This window comes from Octodon degus, unplaced genomic scaffold, assembly GCF_000260255.1.
Source record: "Octodon degus isolate 3935 unplaced genomic scaffold, OctDeg1.0 scaffold00017, whole genome shotgun sequence".
In the NCBI taxonomy this organism is placed as follows: domain Eukaryota; kingdom Metazoa; phylum Chordata; class Mammalia; order Rodentia; family Octodontidae; genus Octodon; species Octodon degus.
Genome location: NW_004524593.1, coordinates 2,630,532 through 2,647,875, shown reverse-complemented (window position 1 = coordinate 2,647,875; position 17,344 = coordinate 2,630,532). Strand labels below are relative to the sequence as shown.

The window sequence follows — 17,344 nt, the reverse complement described above, 5'->3', positions numbered from 1 at the left end:
TGATATGTAAATAACTGCAAATAAATAGATTTATAATGTGTATAAATGCAATGAATTATATATATTCATCCATGTTGGATGTAACTTCTGTCACTTTATATATTATGAACACTTTTTCATAAGAATTCCTCATATTCATGGAAGATTTCAGAATAGATTTCTGAAATCTTCCCTCTTTGATGATAATATATGTGGGGCTTAATACTTTAGGGGAGCAAAAGATGAATTAATCTAACCTCTTTGCTCTAGAAGCTTATCTTGTAGTAGGAAGATAATACCCATGCATAAATAGGAGGAAAGAGCTCTTCCTATATGTGGGAGATGAGGAAACCCTTCCTGGAGAGGAGATGATTTGAGCTGTGCTTCAGATCTTGGATGAGACTGAGATGCGTTTAAATGATGGAAGGCAAGATGAAAGTGATGGAAGCAGGGAGTTGCACAGAGCTAAATTTACAGGAAAAAAAAATATTTTATTTGGTAAGAGGTTAATGTACAGAATGGAGGCAGAGGTCTTCTGGGGCCCAGATTCAGGAAGATCTTTAGGGCTGAGCTGAGGAGTTTGCATTTGTTTTGCTCTTCGTAGGAATTTTTGAGTAGGAAAGTGACATGCACAGGGACATACTGTTGGCACCACTCTGACCCAGAGAGGAATATGAAACAAATGGCAACGACCACAGAAAGAACACAGATCATAAAAAGCTATAATACCAGAATTTGAGAAGAAAAGGGGCTATGAGTTAACATAAAGTAATAATCAAAAAACAGAAGAGGAGGATACAAAAGCTAGTCTTAGGCAGGGGGTAGACAAGGGAGAAGATGGAAAATTAGCCTGTGATTTTAAATTTGGCTATCTAGGAACAGGGCCAATTAGACTTTAATCAATACAAGGAACATTAAAGACCAGGTCTTATGTGCTGTGGAATTTGCCCCCACTGCAAATACATTTTTCTCATTGCCACATTTTGCCAATACATGTCACCTTCTTCAGATCTGTGGTACTGTTCTTGACTATTTGGCAAGCATTTCAAATAAGGTGAAAGGCAGCAGACTCATCTGTTTGAAGATAGTTAGGATATAAAATCTATATTCAGTTTATTCTGTAGTTGGAATTGGCTATGCCTGGCTACATTCAAAAATGCTTTGCTTTAGAGGGTATTGCTTGGGTTTTTTTGAGACAGTGTCTTATTATACAATTCAAGTTAATCTTGAACTCACTTTGTAGTTCAGTCTGGCTTTGAATTCACAATAATCCTCCTGTTTCAGTTCTGGGATTATAGGCATCTGCCACCACACCTGGCACCTGAACACTTTCTTGTAAGAAGTATATGGTTTGCAAAACTTATCAGGGTGTGTTGCATCCCCACCACCGGCCCAACCCAGTTGACTCCTAACCCTCATACACACGCATGGAAGGTTCTATCACTGAGCTATATCCATGGTCCTTTTTAATTATTTTTATTTTGAGACAAGTGGCCCTGACTGGCTTCAAAGTTGTGATTCTCCTGACTCAGGTTTCCCAGTGGCTGAGATTGTATGTGTCTGCCATAATTCTCACTGACTTTGCTTTTAAATGTTAATTTAAACAGCTCTTCTTACTGTTTCATGAGTTTGGGTCAGGAAATATTTGAAATTGAATTAAATAAGCAAGACTTTGTCTTACTATTTGTTAGTAACTGAAGATTTTTTGTAAATGTCCTTGGATAATAGGTCTATATCATATTTGTTTCTAGCCTAATTTGGACTTTAAACTTTGACATTCTTTTTCATCAATTTTTATGGGATGTTTTCCCATTTATTTATCTATTTATTGGCTCTGGAGGTTGAATGTGGCCTTCACACTGAGCTATATCTTAGTACAACCACCTACATTTAAAAAAATTTTAGGTAGGGTGTTTCTAAATCATTATATTGCCAACATTGGACTTGAACGTGGGGTCCTCCTGCTTTAGCCTTCCAGGGCGCTGGCATTATCAGCATGTGCCTCCACTCCCAACAATTTTTTAAATCAATTTTTCTAAAATAAAGATTCTTGTTTTACTCAAAGGCTTTGACCATCAAATTTTTTAAATGGATCCTTTTTCCTTTGAAGTTATCAGTAGTAAATTTTATTTAATAAACACTTTAAAGTCTTTACAAATTTCCTATTCTCTTACAAACCTTTTTTGTACACATCTTTTCACTTGATTCATACCGCATGGCAGCTTGCCATGAGGAGGGAACTGAGACTTCTAAAGATTAATGAGTTCGCCCAGGATTGCAAAACTATAAACCGGTAGAACTGGACTAGCTCTAAACTCAGAATTTGTCTTCAGTGCCCACACTTTTAATTTTTATCCTGTGTTGCAAAACCACTTCATGAAAGTTTTATTTTAATCTATATTATTTCCTGGGTGGTTTAACTTTCTTTTCCTTACTCTGCTTCTACTCCCTAAGGAATGTTTTTTGATTGGAAAAAAAATCTTTTGGTGACTAGTCTGGAGAGGTTTCCAGGTCAGCATTTTCTTTATCCTATTCCCATCGTATCATCTTACAAAGTAGATACCCAGCAAAGATTCTATAGACTAATCCCACAGGGCGGCCAGGAATTAGTTGGAGTTAGTCACAGAAAGCTAGTGGCCGTGAGAAACACATCCCCCTCAAGTCTGTTTCCAGTGATTCAGACCAAGCGGTCTCTGCACTTGGGGCTCAGCCTTCCCGCTCCGCCGCTTCGCTTCCGCACTGAAGCGGCGTGGCCTGCCATCCGCAAACACCTTCTAGGATCAGCCGCACTACGTTATGAACTGATAAACAGCCACGTACATAACACAAGCACGTAGTGACTTGTTCTGTTCTCTGGTAAACAAACTCTCTTCTTCGCCTTAGATCTGTTCCCAGTTAAGTACCAGGCTGGAAAAACAGCAAGCAGCCAGCAAGGAGGAGCTGGAAGTAGTAAAGGTAAGGAGTGACCTGCTTTTGTCTTCCGGCTGCTTTCTGCTCTTAGTCGGGTGCGTCCCCATTTCCTGCTGTGGAGTGCAGCTCGCCTCTCCAGCCTGGGTGTGACTGTCCTTCCAGGCCGCTGGGCGGCTGTGTGCCCGTCAATCCCTCTGGGACTCACTGGCGTCCCGTGGTCACTCTCCTGAACGGTAAACCCATGGGCGATGTAGCGCTTGCCTGAAAAAATAGCGCATGTTAGGTAAGCAGCTGATTGTTCAACTTTTCAGTGGTTTGGGTTTCTGGTTTACTTTGGTTTTGATTTTTAATTAATTTTATTGGTACATTGTAGATGCACATAATGATCACATTCATCGCAGGGAATCTCTGCCTGTATGTGATATGTCTTGATTCTTTTTTCCCCTTTCCCCTCTTCTCCTTTCAACCCCACTTCCCCTCCTTATTTACAAAAACTTTGTTTCCAGTTTTTATTGATTTTTTTTGTTGTTGTTTTTCTTTGCCTTCCTTTTCTCCTCCCCCACCTCCTTAGTTTCCCACCCCATTTGAACATTTTCTTTCTATTTCACGATGTCTGTTGTACATCTTGGTCCTGATTTATCATTTTGGTTTCTTACACCATAGAAACAATTTGAAGGGGCCAGGGAGATAGCTCAGTAGAATAAGCGCATGCCTGGCAAGCACAAGGGCTTGAGTTCAATCCCCAGTTCCGCCAAAAAAAAAAAAAAAAAAAAAAAAAAAACAAGTATACAGGAAAGAAACAATTTGATATTTTACATGTGCTTCCGATTTATTTCATTTAAGAGTATGGTCTCAGGATGCATCATCCATCAATGGTTTGTTTTTAAAGAACACCTACAGCATTTGTTTTTATGCTGCCCCCTGGTGGTGACACTCCCTATGCTATTGCTATTGTTGAGGGGAAAAAAAGAACTTATTTTTTAGAAACAATAAAGCAAATGGATTTGTGTTCTTTTTTTTTTTTTTGGTGGAACCGGGGATTGAACTCAGGTCCTTGCACTTGGCAGGGAAGCACTTATTCCACTGAGCCATCTCCCGGGCCCCTGGATTGTGTTCTTAAGAAGCACTATAGACACAGTCAAGTGTTGGGGTCATGTCACAGAAACGTGACAGCCTTCTATTTGAATATATTTAGGTTTCATACTAGTAAGTAAATGCGCTTTAGGCAGTTTACCACATATTGTATTCTATAAAATAAAGATAACTATCTGTCTCACACAGCAAGCCTAGGTTAGTATGTAGCATACAGTAAATATATATTTTATGTTAAAACCTAAAAATATGGTGTTTGGGGAGATACCTCAGTGGCATTAGCACCAGCCTGGCAAGTGCAGGGTCCTGAGTTCAGTCCCCAGTAACACACACACACACACACAAAAAAAAAAAAAAAAAAAAAAAAAAAAACAGAAAATGTTCTGATATTGAGTTGTAAAAGTAGCAGTTATTTTTCTTATCTCATGTTACAATATATTGATCTGAGATAATAATATATTTATTATCAGTAAAGTTGGTGGCCTCCCCATACAAACCTACTAATATTCAGGGTTCACATCTTCTTATCTATGTTTGTACTTCTTTTTACTTAGCATTTACCAATTTTTCGATGCCATAGGTCCACTGACCAAGATTCAGTTGATGTACCATCTTGTCATAGAAAGGCTAGCTGTCTTGAACTGAAATCTTTATGTGAATAAAAATGAAACAAGGCAGGGCCTCGGAGATAGCTTAGTGGTATAAGCACCTGCCTGCCATCCTCAAGGTCCCCAGTTTGATCCTTGGTACCACCAAAAAAAAAAAAAAACAAAACAACAAAAAAAAAAAAACCCAAAGATTTACATTGGTCACATATTAAGAGTTTAAAAAGCATCTACTATGCGCAGAGACACTGGGAAGCCATTTTGTTATAGAAGTTACACTTGAAAAAGAGCTTGGAATGCACCTGGTAAGACAATTGCATACATACACACATGAAATACTTGGGAAAGGGTGCCTAGATAGGTTGTGTTAGCATCAGATTGCAGAGGAAGCAAAACCACAAGAACTACAGGCCAAAGAAGGCTTTGGAGGAGGTTGGACTAAAGCAGGATGGTTAGAAATTAATTGAGAAAAGGATTATAAAGGGGCATTCTGGAAGAAATTGTGAGAACAGCCCCAGAGTGAGCATTGTAGTGTCTCATAAAGAAAAGACAGATGTGATCAGGATGTGTACTAAGAAGGAGGAAGATACTGGAAAGGTGAATGAGGCCACCTAAGGAAAGGCTGTGACACTCCAAGAGAAGAGTATGAACTGTGTTAACCACAGTCTGGAAAACATCTATTAACGCTCACTGTGTGCTCCTTTTGGCATTCCTCTAAGACTTCACATGTACCAGCCACTTACCTCTGTAACTACCTAGTTAGAAAATAGTCCTGTGCCTTCACTTTATTAGTAAGAAAGATCAAAAGAGGTAACTTCTAAAGTCCATGTTCTTCTTCATTAGACTGTTCAATCTCCCCCTTCTCCAGAGCTACTTCTCATTTCACTGGGTATGGTTTGTCAGCTTCCGATTTTTCCAGCATCCTCTAACAGCCTTTCTCTACCACCGCTGCACCTCATCCCATACAATAGAATCAGAGTGGGCATTTGCAAATGTAGATTCCATTCTGTCTTTGCGGTTATCATATAGTCAACTCAGAATAAAATTGGAGGAAGCCTAAAAGATGTAGACTATGCTATGTAAAAGCAGTCTAGGACCTACAAAGATGGATTCTTGGTTGTCATGCATGACCCAAGCCCTTTAGTCATTAGTTCCTGCCCCACTGGTGAACATCCTCAGTGGCACCTCAAGATTAGCTGTCAGCTGGAGCTTCACACAGACACTTCAGGGCATCATACCCACACTCCAGAGAAGGACTGCAGGCTAAAAGAAGATGCAAGGGCAGAGGGGCCTTATTCCAGCTGGGTAAATACTTTTTCTAGAAGTTCTTCTGCACCATCTTTGTACTTACCTGTCAGAATTGAGCTTCACAGCCACCCCTAACTTGCAGGTTGAGAAATGTTACATACTGTGTCAGCCTAGATAAAATCATGGTTCTATCCTTCAGGAAGGAGAGAAGGATATTGGGTGGATTCAGCAGGGTCCTACCACATTTGGGTATATGTGTGTATAGGTGGCAGCTATGGAGCTGATAGCTGTATCTCCAGTGTGTGGTGTGAGGTCAGGTGGAGGGACTAAATACATTGTCCCTAAGATAAAATCAGAATTCAATGTCATGGTATCAAAGGACAGTTATAGCCCAGCCACAAAGAAGGCCATCTTGTTCCTCTCTTTCCTATCTCTTATACTCTACTTTGCCATTCTGGAATCTTAAAGTTCTCAGAAAGTGCTACAGTTTCACATGTTAATTTTTCCACCAAAATGTTATTCTTCCACTTCCGCAAGCAGGCACAGGGGCCGGGGGCTTGATGCTGGCCCCACCCCTGGGGTGTGCTGAGATGGCAATTGAGATTGGGCGTGGTGGCCTGCACCTGTAATCCCAGCTCTTGGGAGGCTGTAAACAGGCAGATCACCACAAGTCTGATCTAGTAGTGAGACCCTGAACACCCTGTAGACTCTTCCCTAAAATACAAAAAGAAAAAAAAAAGTTGTTCTTCCTGTTATATCAGCCTTTTCCCTCTTTGGTTCAATCCAATAAAATTGCTTACAAAGCTTGTTGATCTTTTAATCATTTAGGACCTACATCAAAAGCTATAGTATACAACCAGTATTTGCAACATAGCTATTTTGTGCCAGAACTTGGCTACTTATTCTTGTAGATGACTAAGCAGGAGAATGGCAAGTGGGTTTTTTTGTTTTTATTTTTTGTTTTTAACTGGGGATTGAACTTAGGACCTCGCACTTGCCCGGTAGAGACTTATGCCTCTGAGCTATGTCTCTGTGCCTTGCAATTTTTTTGCTTTATTTCACATGGCTGATGGATATGAACCAGGAATATGAAGCATGGGTGCACACAAGAAAAAAATTAGTGTGGAAGATACAGTGACTCTGGTACACAGGCCTTGGGTGGGAAGATCTTGGACATATCAGAGGAAGAACTGAATGGTCAGCTGCACGTGGATGTAGAAACAGCTGGTGGATATGTGACCCCCAGTCCTCGGGGCTGAACAATGGCGCGGCACAAGCGCAGTGACAGGGCAGCATGGCAGATTCACTTTATGTATGTGTAAAGAGAGAAGTTTAGTTGTAGCTCAGAACACATTTGAACTTGTAAGATATTAAAACAGAGATGGTGTATAGTATATTTTCTAAGTTTCAAGTTTTTTAAATTAATTTTTATAGTGCTAGGGATGGAACCCAGGGCCCTGTATTTGCCAGGCAAAGCCTACTGCTGAGCTGCATTCCTATCTCTATTCCCATTTCTAATTTATTTTTAAGATATTTTGGATAAACAGTAGCATCATTGTCTTGAAAAGACTGCTGTTGTTCTGTGTTCTGGATTTGATTGGCAGCCTGGGAAAGCAGTGGAGTTGCTTTTATTACCTTAAACAATAAAGCTCATTTGTTTAAAGTTGAACAATAAGACAAGTACTTTGTTGTAATAGTAATGTAAGTCAGGCATGATGACCTTCCACCTACTGTACACAAGTTCCTTTAACTCTGAGTTTTTTCATTTATAAAATACAATGAGAATCCTGGCTATCCTACCTGCATGAGGGGTAAATAACACAAGGACATAGTGTGGGGCTTGGTAAGAGGAATGGCAACATGAATTTCTAGATCAGATTGCAATGACAAGCTGTACTGTTCCTAGGGTCTTTCTAAAGATACTTCAGGAAAAAGGAACACCTGTTTTGGATAGTTGGATTTTGTGCTCACTTTAACCATTTTAATTGCAGAACAACAAAAAGGTTCTTTCAGAAATCGGGCTGCATTAAATGGCAATAAGTGGTATCTTTAAAAAATTATATTGGCTGGGCATGGTGGCACACACCTGTCATTCCAGCACTGTGGGAGGCTGAGGCAGGAGGATTACAGTTCGAGCTCAGCCTGGGCAAGTTAGCAACAACCTATCTCAAAACTTATGGGAGTGGGACATAGGTCAGTGTGAAGGCCCCGAGTTCAATTCTTGGTACCCCCTGGCCAAATTATATATTAGTTTAGGAAGTGATTTATCCTGTAAACGAAGTTTGATGTTGGGCTGAGGAGATAGTTCAGTACTCTAAGCACCTACCTGGTAAGCACAAGGACCCAGGTTCAATCCCCGGTACTGCATGCCTTGCTGGCCCAGCACTGAGCTGGCCACCGAAACCAGGTATGGTGCTACATACCTGTAATCCCAGCACTAGGGAGGCTGAGACAGGAGGATCACTACGAATTTGAGCTGCATAGTGAGGCCCCGTACCAAATAAATAAATAAACATTTAAAAAAATTTTTTTTAAAAGTTTGATGTTGATCATGTCTTTTGGGTATTTCAGGGTAAAATGATGACATGCAAACACTGCAGTGACATTTTCAGCAAAGAAGGTGCTTTGAAACTGGCAGCCATAAGCAGAGAGGACCAGGGAATTGAAGCAGATGATGAGAAGGACTCGCTCAAGAAGCAGCTGCGGGAGATGGAGCTGGAACTGGCACAAACTAAACTGCAGCTGGTAGAGGCCAAGTGTAAAATCCAGGTTGGTGAGAGCCAGTGAAGAAGAACCAGCAGTCCTGGTTCTGGCTGCCCTGATACTTTAGAGTATGTCTGTGTGGGTCAGAGTCATAAGATATTGCTGGCGTGGTAGTGGACACCTTTAATCCCAGCACTTGGGAGGCTGGGACAGGAGGATCACTACAAGTTGGAGTCCAGCCTGGGCCACATAGGGAGTTCAAGACCAGCATGAACTACCCAGTGTGACCCTGTCCTTAAAAAAAAAAAAAAAAAAAAGATTGTATTACTATATTAGTTGTATACATTTTCTGTCCACTAACATGTCCTGCAAAATTTTATTTTACTCCATGTATTTTTAACCATGAGATAAACACAAGGGCCAGCCAGATAGCTCAGTGGATAAAGTGCCTGCTTAGGCAGACAAAGGGACCACTGGGCTTCCATCCCCTGTGTGCTGTGCCAGCCCTGCCCCTGGGGCACACTGAGATGGCAACTGAGACTGGCCATGGTGGTCCCCACCTGTAATCCCAGTGCTTGGGAGGCTGAAAAACCAGGAGGATCACTATGAGTCCGATCTATATAGTGAGACCCTATAGTCTAAAAACATTAAAGTCTGAACACCTACCTGGCTAAAGACCCTGTACTAAAAACATTTAAAAAACCACAATATTAAATGAAATTTTATTATTTTTTATTTACTTACTTATTTTGGGTTTTTGAGGCAGAGTCCCACTGTATAGTTCAGGCTGGCCTTAAACTCATGACAGTCTTCCTGCCTTAGCCTCCCAAGTGCTGGGATTGTACGTGTGCACCACCATGCCTGACCTATTAAGTGAAATTGTAATCATGAAAAGCATACCTTGTAGAATTTAAGCATATGCTCTTTTAGTTAACCTAAGCTTTTGGTCACTTTGATAGCTGATCCTGAAATGAAAGGCCAGTTTGCTGTTATCTTCACCTCAACAGCCAAACATTGGCAATGCCTGTTTTCTTAAGAGCTTCTTTTTATCATCAGCTGATTTTTGCCATGTACCCTTTTGCACTAGCTCTCTCCATAATGGAGAATAACAAAATTAGAAAAATCGTCATGGCTTCTAATGTACTGCTCCCCATTTTTTTCCCAGTGACCCCTGCCCACCACATGGTCCTGCCATGGCACCAACCGTGCCACACAGCCATCCTCCCCTAGTGTGTGATCTGGAACCCTGTATACTTTCGTGACCAAAGGCTGTCTTTGACTGGGAACGCTTTTGTGCTTACACTAACAGTAAAAACTTACTCCATCCATATGGGGTTTTTTTGTGTGTCGTTTTAAGTATGTTATTTTGGTCTCAACCTAAACCTAAATTTTTACCTAGCTGGCAGGAGAAAAAGATGTAATAAGTATTTATTTTACTTTTCAGAGAAAGCAGAGTCTGACTTCAGTGGTAACTTTTTTTTTTTAAATGTATTTAGTACAGTTTACAGGTCTCACTACGTAAATTGGACTCAATAGTGATTCCCGTTTTCAGCCTCCCAAGCGCTGGGATTACAGGCACTCACCACCATGCCCAGTCTCAATCACCATCTCAGCACGCCTCAGAGGCCAGGGATAAACCCCCACCCCACCCCTGCATCTGCCTAAACAGGTGCTTTAACCCACTGAGCTTTCTGGTCGGCCTTCAGTGCTAACTCTTAAAGCTGTAACATTTTCCGTTGTATTAAGAGGACAAATCTTTCCTGAGATTTGAGGGAGGGAAACTATGTAAGCATAGTAAACATGGTAAGCATACATCTGGAGATTCCAGAAAGCTATACTGTCACTTTCTTTTACCAGAGAGAAAATACTTACATAACTCAAATGATTTTCTTTCTTTAACTAGGAACTTGAACATCAGAGAGGAGCCCTTATGAATGAAATCCAAGCTGCAAAAAACTCCTGGTTTAGCAAAACCCTGAACTCTATTAAAACGGCCACGGGCACGCAGCCCCTGCAGCCACCTCAGGCTGCCCAGCCACCCAAGGAGAGTACATAGCTCCAGCCTCGCTTGAGCACAAGAGCACAATGATCAAAGCGATGAAGACCTAGGACTATTCCTGGGGTCCCTTTGAAGGAGACCAGAAAGCAATCCAGAATCTTCCAGTAGCTGTCTCTTCTATGACACTTTCCAAAGGGATGTTATTTAAATTGACCTGATTTATGTCAAATACCTGTTTTCCAGCTTCTTCAGTGGAAGGCCATGTTCAGATCCACCATAGTATTGCAATTATTTTATATGCCTGATATTTAGTTGGAAATTAGTAACTCAGAACTATATGCTTTTTATTTAGAACTAATATTCCTAATAATTTCTATCTTATGTAAAATTGGAGACATCTGTTATACTAAAGTAGAAGAGATAAGATCTTTGCCATGGAAAAAAATTTTTTTGAAGCTAAACTTCTTTAACTTTCCAGGATTTCTTCAGACAAAGCACACTGTGGGGCTGGTCATGACCACTGTCAGGTCTCATCCTGAAATTGATTCCCAGGGTGGCAAAATTCCTGTCCCAAGAAAAGAACAGACCAGGGACTGCGAGGTCTCCAATAAGACTTTGGTTTATTTCCACTTTATGTCAGGTACGTCTGGAAACAAAGTGCCAAGAACTGTGGGATAGATGAACTTTGAGAACACACACCATATAAGTGAAGCTGAGGTGTTGATGAACACACAATAAAATTGTTTTAGCTCTGGTATTCTAGCAGATCTTTTTCAAAACTCTGCATGGGACTTGCAAGTTCTTATTATGCCTGTGTACAAACAGGTCTGACTTATGGCAAATGCAGAGAGAAGAGGGTATTGTAAGTTGCAGGCTTGGAACCTGGTCCACAGAAGAGTGGCAAGGCCCAGGTGCATCCATTGTGCTAAGGGTGGAATACATGCTAGTGAATCGGTGACAAAAGTGATTTCTTCTGATGTTGGCATACTTGCTAAAGAAACACTAATATTTTGTAACTTTGTTAAAAGACAGTAGTATTGAAATTGAGGTCAGCTTCACATCATCTTATTTTAATGTTAGGGAACTTTTCTTGATCTCTTAGCACCCTAAAAATATGCTCTTCATACGTATAGGTGAGAGACACAAATGCATTTTTAACATCTTTGATTGAATATAAGAGCCTTTATAGAAATATTTATGTCATGAAAAGATGATGCTATTGTTTAAAAATTGGTGGAAGTATTTTTTTAATTACATTTAGATGCCTATACAAATAGTCCTTGGAGAAAATTCTTTGGTAAGGGTAAAACTAACTTTACCATTTATAAGCTCTTCTAAAGATATCTGGTCCTTTCTCACCAAACTACTTTGGCTATGTACAGTAATGCTTACTGATAACTCATTCTTGGCTTCATTGGTGAACATACTGTTTGCAAAGGACCTTAAACTCTGTAGTACCAGAATAGTTCTCTGTGCCATATGTTGCAATTATAACGCACCCCTTAAAAGTTAGGGTCAATTAAGAGCCTTCGTGTAATCCCAGAGGATACACTACAAGTTGGTCATGATAGAGCCTTTCCTCTAAATTATCTGAAAAAACTGCAATCCCTTTCATCTCTTTTCATGGTGTATACAGCCTATACTGATCAGGATTTTTTGGTATGTGTTATACCTTTCAAAGTAATACTTTTATTACAGAAATCCTTTGTTACTGTTTTGATATCTTTCATCATAAATTCATTTCTTTTTACCAAATAAGAAAAAATCCAGCATTCCGAGGGTCCATGTTGACTTTAACATTCCCTATGTGGCAGTTTAGATAAGCTAATATTTTTTCTAATATATAATGGCTAGAAAATTACATCTTGGCATTTGTTTCTATAAATCATTTACTATAGTCTGCTAACTTTACTGGTACTTGGAGTTCAAGAACCCCTGTACAAATCACCTTTTCAAATGGCCTGTTGAATTAAAAATACACTTGTGCTGTGAATCTCATAGTACTACAAAGAGCCCCTTATGATTTCTCAAATAAATTGCACAAAATGCGTAGTTACATAGTTTTCCTTAAATTGTAGTTGGGGGAGTAAGTAATGGCTTCAGGTCAAGTCCTTATCTATGGACCTCAATTTTGTAGTCCTTTTGTTTTTTAAAAAAAAATCACCAAGTTAATACATTCTAAAAGTTGACAAAGCCATCTTTTGAGTTTTAACTTCTACAAAAGGGCAATATGTAGTTTTTCTCCTTAACCCCGTATCATATTTGTATATGTATATACTGGTACCATTGGTTTAAATTTGCCCTCGCTGCATTGCCTTTGAGTCAGTAGCAATAGTAAAGACCAAAAAGAAAAAAGATGAGAAACGTAGGTGATATGAGTGCTCATACAGTATGTTGTAATAGCAGCATTCCAAGCTACATGTCCTTTGATGTCTGAAAAACTCTTGCGCCCCAACACAATGCAGTTACTAATTTTAATTTCACTTATTATGGGACATACTTGAGAACTGCAACTTCCTCTCTTAAATTCCTTTTAAAAAAGGATTAATCAGCCAAATATCTAGATTTCCAAACATTCCAGTGATTCTCATCCTTTACCTAGAATGTACACTATATAAAACATTCCTTTAAATACATATTTGCAACATCTGAAAAGTGATCACATCTCTTTTCCTCAAGTATCATAAAAGAGTACAATTCAACTTTATTCATTAATTCAGTTCATTAGCTTTTGTACCTTGAGAATCTTTTTAAACACACTCTTTTAAAGCTGAAAGAAACCAAGTTGAATTTCACAGTGCATGTTTGCTAGCTTCCCACATCACAATTTGGTTATATTTAGGTACATATAATTTAATGCAAAGTTCTCAGTTACCTAGTGTTCTCTATATGAATGCCTGAACATTAGTAGAAATGTCATACAAGCCTGTTACCTGTTTCTTTACAATGAAGATAGCTCTTTTCTCTTAGCTATTAGTTCTTCTTCATTGGTTCTCTTAATTTTTCTCAAGTACAAAAGCAAGCTTTGTACTAATGTTAGCATATTTAATAGTATTTATCTTGTTTGATTTTTTAAAAGTTCATCCTCTCCTAATGTATATTAATATTTATTTTTTTCTCCAAATTCTACATGTTCCTAAAATATTTTCTAGTTAATAACTAGTGGCTTAATTTCATGGAAGGAGGAAACCAAGACAGTGCAAAGGGACAGGCACAGGAGGTAAGAGTTTTAGATCCTTAGAGGAGTCAGTTACCTAGGATAAGAATCACACATATGACTCATGTAAGAGATTGAGCTTCCCTTTACTGTAGCTGAACTCAAGTCTATCATCTCACTAACACTGTACAACAGACATTAAGGTGGTTGATTTTTAGGACTTCCTTAAGTGGGGGGAAAGAACTTTAAAATATTTTGTTTTATCTTCTGGGAAAGAACAGTTATTTAGCAAGATGATTATATTATATAACGTATCCTTACAAACACTAGCATAGCTCTGATTCTCTTATTTCATTACAAGGAAATGAGAATGATCAAATTCTGTTGTTCACTTTGAGCACTTAGGTTTTTGTTTGTGTGTGTAATCAGTGATATTTTCTATAGAGTATCCGTGCCTCTTTTATATGCTGACACGATACATACAGCCAAATACACATTAAGACAGCGATCAAAGCCAGAAGGCTGGACAACAGCCTGTTTCCAAATACCAGGTATACAAGTAAAACTCTCAAGTCACCACGCTTATAGCAAACTGAGCTGGAACTATGTGATAACTTTTTTCCTGCCTGGGAGTGGCATTTATATAAAGGGTCTTTACCTTAAGAACTTCCGTACCTTTCAAAAATATACAAAAATGATGCCTTTATTGTGAGCTGCACTTCAGAAAGTGATGTCAATCTTGACATAAGAAAAAAGACACGAGACTGTAGTGATTACAGTCAGCTGATGTATCAAGTTTTCATCTTAAAAACTGTATGTCCCGCTTATCTCAAAATGAATTTGCTACCTATTAAAAATACTTTCAAGCAGGGCATTTTAGTGTATGCCTGTAATCCCAGCACTCAAGAATCTGAGGCAGGATTGCCATGCATTTGAGGTCAGAGTGAATTAAAGGTCAACCTGAGCTGCATAGAGACTGTCTCCAAAAACTAAAACTAAACAAATATGAAAGTATATTCAATATGTTCTTTTCTTCCTACTTCCATCCTTGGTTTACTCTTAGCTGTATTCTGAAAAGTTTAAGAAAAAGAAACCATTTAGAAGAAAATAAACACTTTAAGTTACTTTATTTTTTTCACTGGCAACTGATTTTTACCATGTAAAAATGTTTCCATAAGCTCTAACTATAACAACTATATATTATATATGGAATAAGATAAAGGAAACTGAGTTCTGAGATTATAGATGCATCAAAAGACTGGAATCATGAAAGCACATGAATAAAGCTGGAGATGGTCCCAAAATCTAAGATGTCCCAAGTAGCCTTTTTCATCAGTTTCTCCATTTTTAGTGTTTTGCATAATGCATGGATACTTAGTTAAAATGAGGGGAATTTTCCCATTCAGGCCAACTTCCTTTGTTCCAGCTCCTGGCTCTCCAGTGCTAAGGAGGTAGTAGAAATTCTGTACTATCTATTTTTATGAAACTTAAGTTTTTGCCCATATTTTCTATAATAGAGGCAATGATTAGAATAAAGGAGTGGATTAGTACAAACAATGCTAACTGATTACAAAAGAAACATTAGGTATCAGCCTCTTCCTCTATGAACACCAATTAGATGTTTCCACAATTCCATGTATTATGTATAGTACACTCTAAATGTAAATGTAATGCTTGTTAAGAAAAGTGCAATTTATTGTACATTGTCCCAACAAATGTTTACTTTTATAATTGTCATGAACTTGAACTGGATTAGTATCTTGTTTTTATGTGTGAATGAAGCCTTGTGAAATAAACAGATGCAACCAAGAAAGTTAACATGGTGCCTGTTCTTGTGAGCCAGTGATGTTTTTGATGCTTTGTGTTGCCCCTTTGGCCCCATTAAGCCGTAATAAACATTTGTTCTTAAGTCCATTTTGTATCTGCTTCTTTAATATTATGTATTTTTTAAAGAGTACAAATTAGAATTGAAACAAAAAATTAAAAGTGATATAGAATTTCGCTTAAGAAAGTAACATAAATTTCCCAGTATTTGTTGTAATAGTGTTGGCTCCCAACCAGTTATTCACATACCAGATATATACAAGTAAAATTGAAGAAAAAAGAAGTGTATAAGAAATTAAGAGAAAAAGTACAATTGAAAGAAGGACAAGAAACAAAGCATTAATTGCTTCTTTCCATAGACCAGCAGAAATGCACAGTACAGTTGTCCAAACCATCCTGCTACCATACATAAATTTTTCCCACTCCCTCTCCTATCTTTTTCTGCTTTTTTCAAGTTGACATTATTCTGAATCATTTGAACTTAATGACACTTCTTAGCTGATACGAGGCTTCTACCAACTTATAAAGAAAACATCCAGAGTTTTCTCCAATGTCCCTGCAAAATAATGTCCTGTACAGCAGCCCTGCCAACCACCCTACGGTTCTTTCTATTGAGGCTTCTTGGTTGCAAGTAGAAAGAAAAACCCTTTTAAAGGCAGTTACTGTATGAGGAACTAGAGGCATCTGAGCCTGAAGAGGCACTGAGATCAGATAATGAAATGCCACCAGAGGCTAAAACCATTTCCATTACCACTTTCCTACTTATCTTTTCAGATGATCCGTATCTGCTTCATTTTTTTTCAGAAAACAAACTTTCTCTGCTCTGAAGTACACGAACACCAAGTTTGCAAGTCCTTCCTTCAAATGATCAGCACAGAGGGAATAGCCATCTCAGCGTCCCAAGTTCTTGAAGAATTATAATTGGCTAATTCTGGGTCAGGTGGCTGCTGCTCATCTTTGAAGGAACAGCCACATGGGTGGTACTGCATTACATACTTCAGACAGAACTCCAGAGGCTCGCCTACAAATGGAGACAGTGCAGAGAACTCCAGCAGTGTCTGTTCTGTATTTGCACTTTGTGCTGGAAGTCAATGAAACCTAAGTGAAAGCTGAGAGCTTGGCCAGCTCCTCTTAGGATTTAGTTATTAAAAATATTAATCATCTCATAGTCTATGGCTCAAATTCAGACTGCAGGCCTCTTATGTGGCCCATGTATTTTAAACTGTAAGAAATTTTATAGAAAAAGTCAAAATTTAGAAAATATCCATTAGCAGGAGGTCATGAGTGGGTTTGACATGAACAATACCTAACTGGGGAGGCAAGAAGGCTGATTAAAATAGGATGAGAAGCTAAGAAAGGTTTTTTATTGTTGTTTTTGAAATAGGATCTCACTTTATAGTTCATGCTGGCTTTGAACTCATGGTGATCCTCCTGCCTCAGCCTCCCAAGTGCTGACATTATAGGCATGTGCCACCATGCTTGGCCAGGAATTTCATTCTGAAAGAAAAATACCTAAAACTTGGAAATAAGGGAAGAAGGGGAGGGTCATGTTCTTTCAATGTCAAACCAAGGACTGGTCAAGCCAGTGTCAAACCAAGGATACACTCTGTGTATCTTACTGTTCACTACTGATTAAAGGTCATATGTTTCATCTGAGTAGTATAGATTTTGGTCCAATAAGAATGTAAGTCTCTAATTTTCAGTGGAATAGGTAACTCCAAAGTTTATTAGTCTGTAGGACATTAACCAGTTTGTACCTAACTTTGCAACCTTATACTGTACTTCAGTGAAGTTCAATGAATGCCTACAAATACTTCGAAACTATTT

The 17,344-nt window shown here is 38.8% G+C and overlaps 1 protein-coding gene across 15 annotated transcripts in view; it reads left to right on the top strand.

The window, feature by feature from the left end:
• Window positions 1-11,310, top strand: part of Rabgap1l (RAB GTPase activating protein 1 like) — a 711,712-nt gene extending 700,402 nt beyond the window's left edge. For all 15 annotated transcript variants that reach the window (XM_004626788.2, XM_023710325.1, XM_023710327.1 and 12 more), the window contains 3 exons: window positions 2,863-2,934; window positions 8,406-8,603; window positions 10,441-11,310. In XM_004626788.2, the coding sequence (XP_004626845.1) occupies window positions 2,863-2,934; window positions 8,406-8,603; window positions 10,441-10,593 (423 nt within the window). In that variant the 3' untranslated portion in view covers window positions 10,594-11,310. The remainder of the gene's footprint in view (window positions 1-2,862; window positions 2,935-8,405; window positions 8,604-10,440) is intronic.
• The last annotated feature ends 6,034 nt before the right edge of the window (window positions 11,311-17,344 follow it).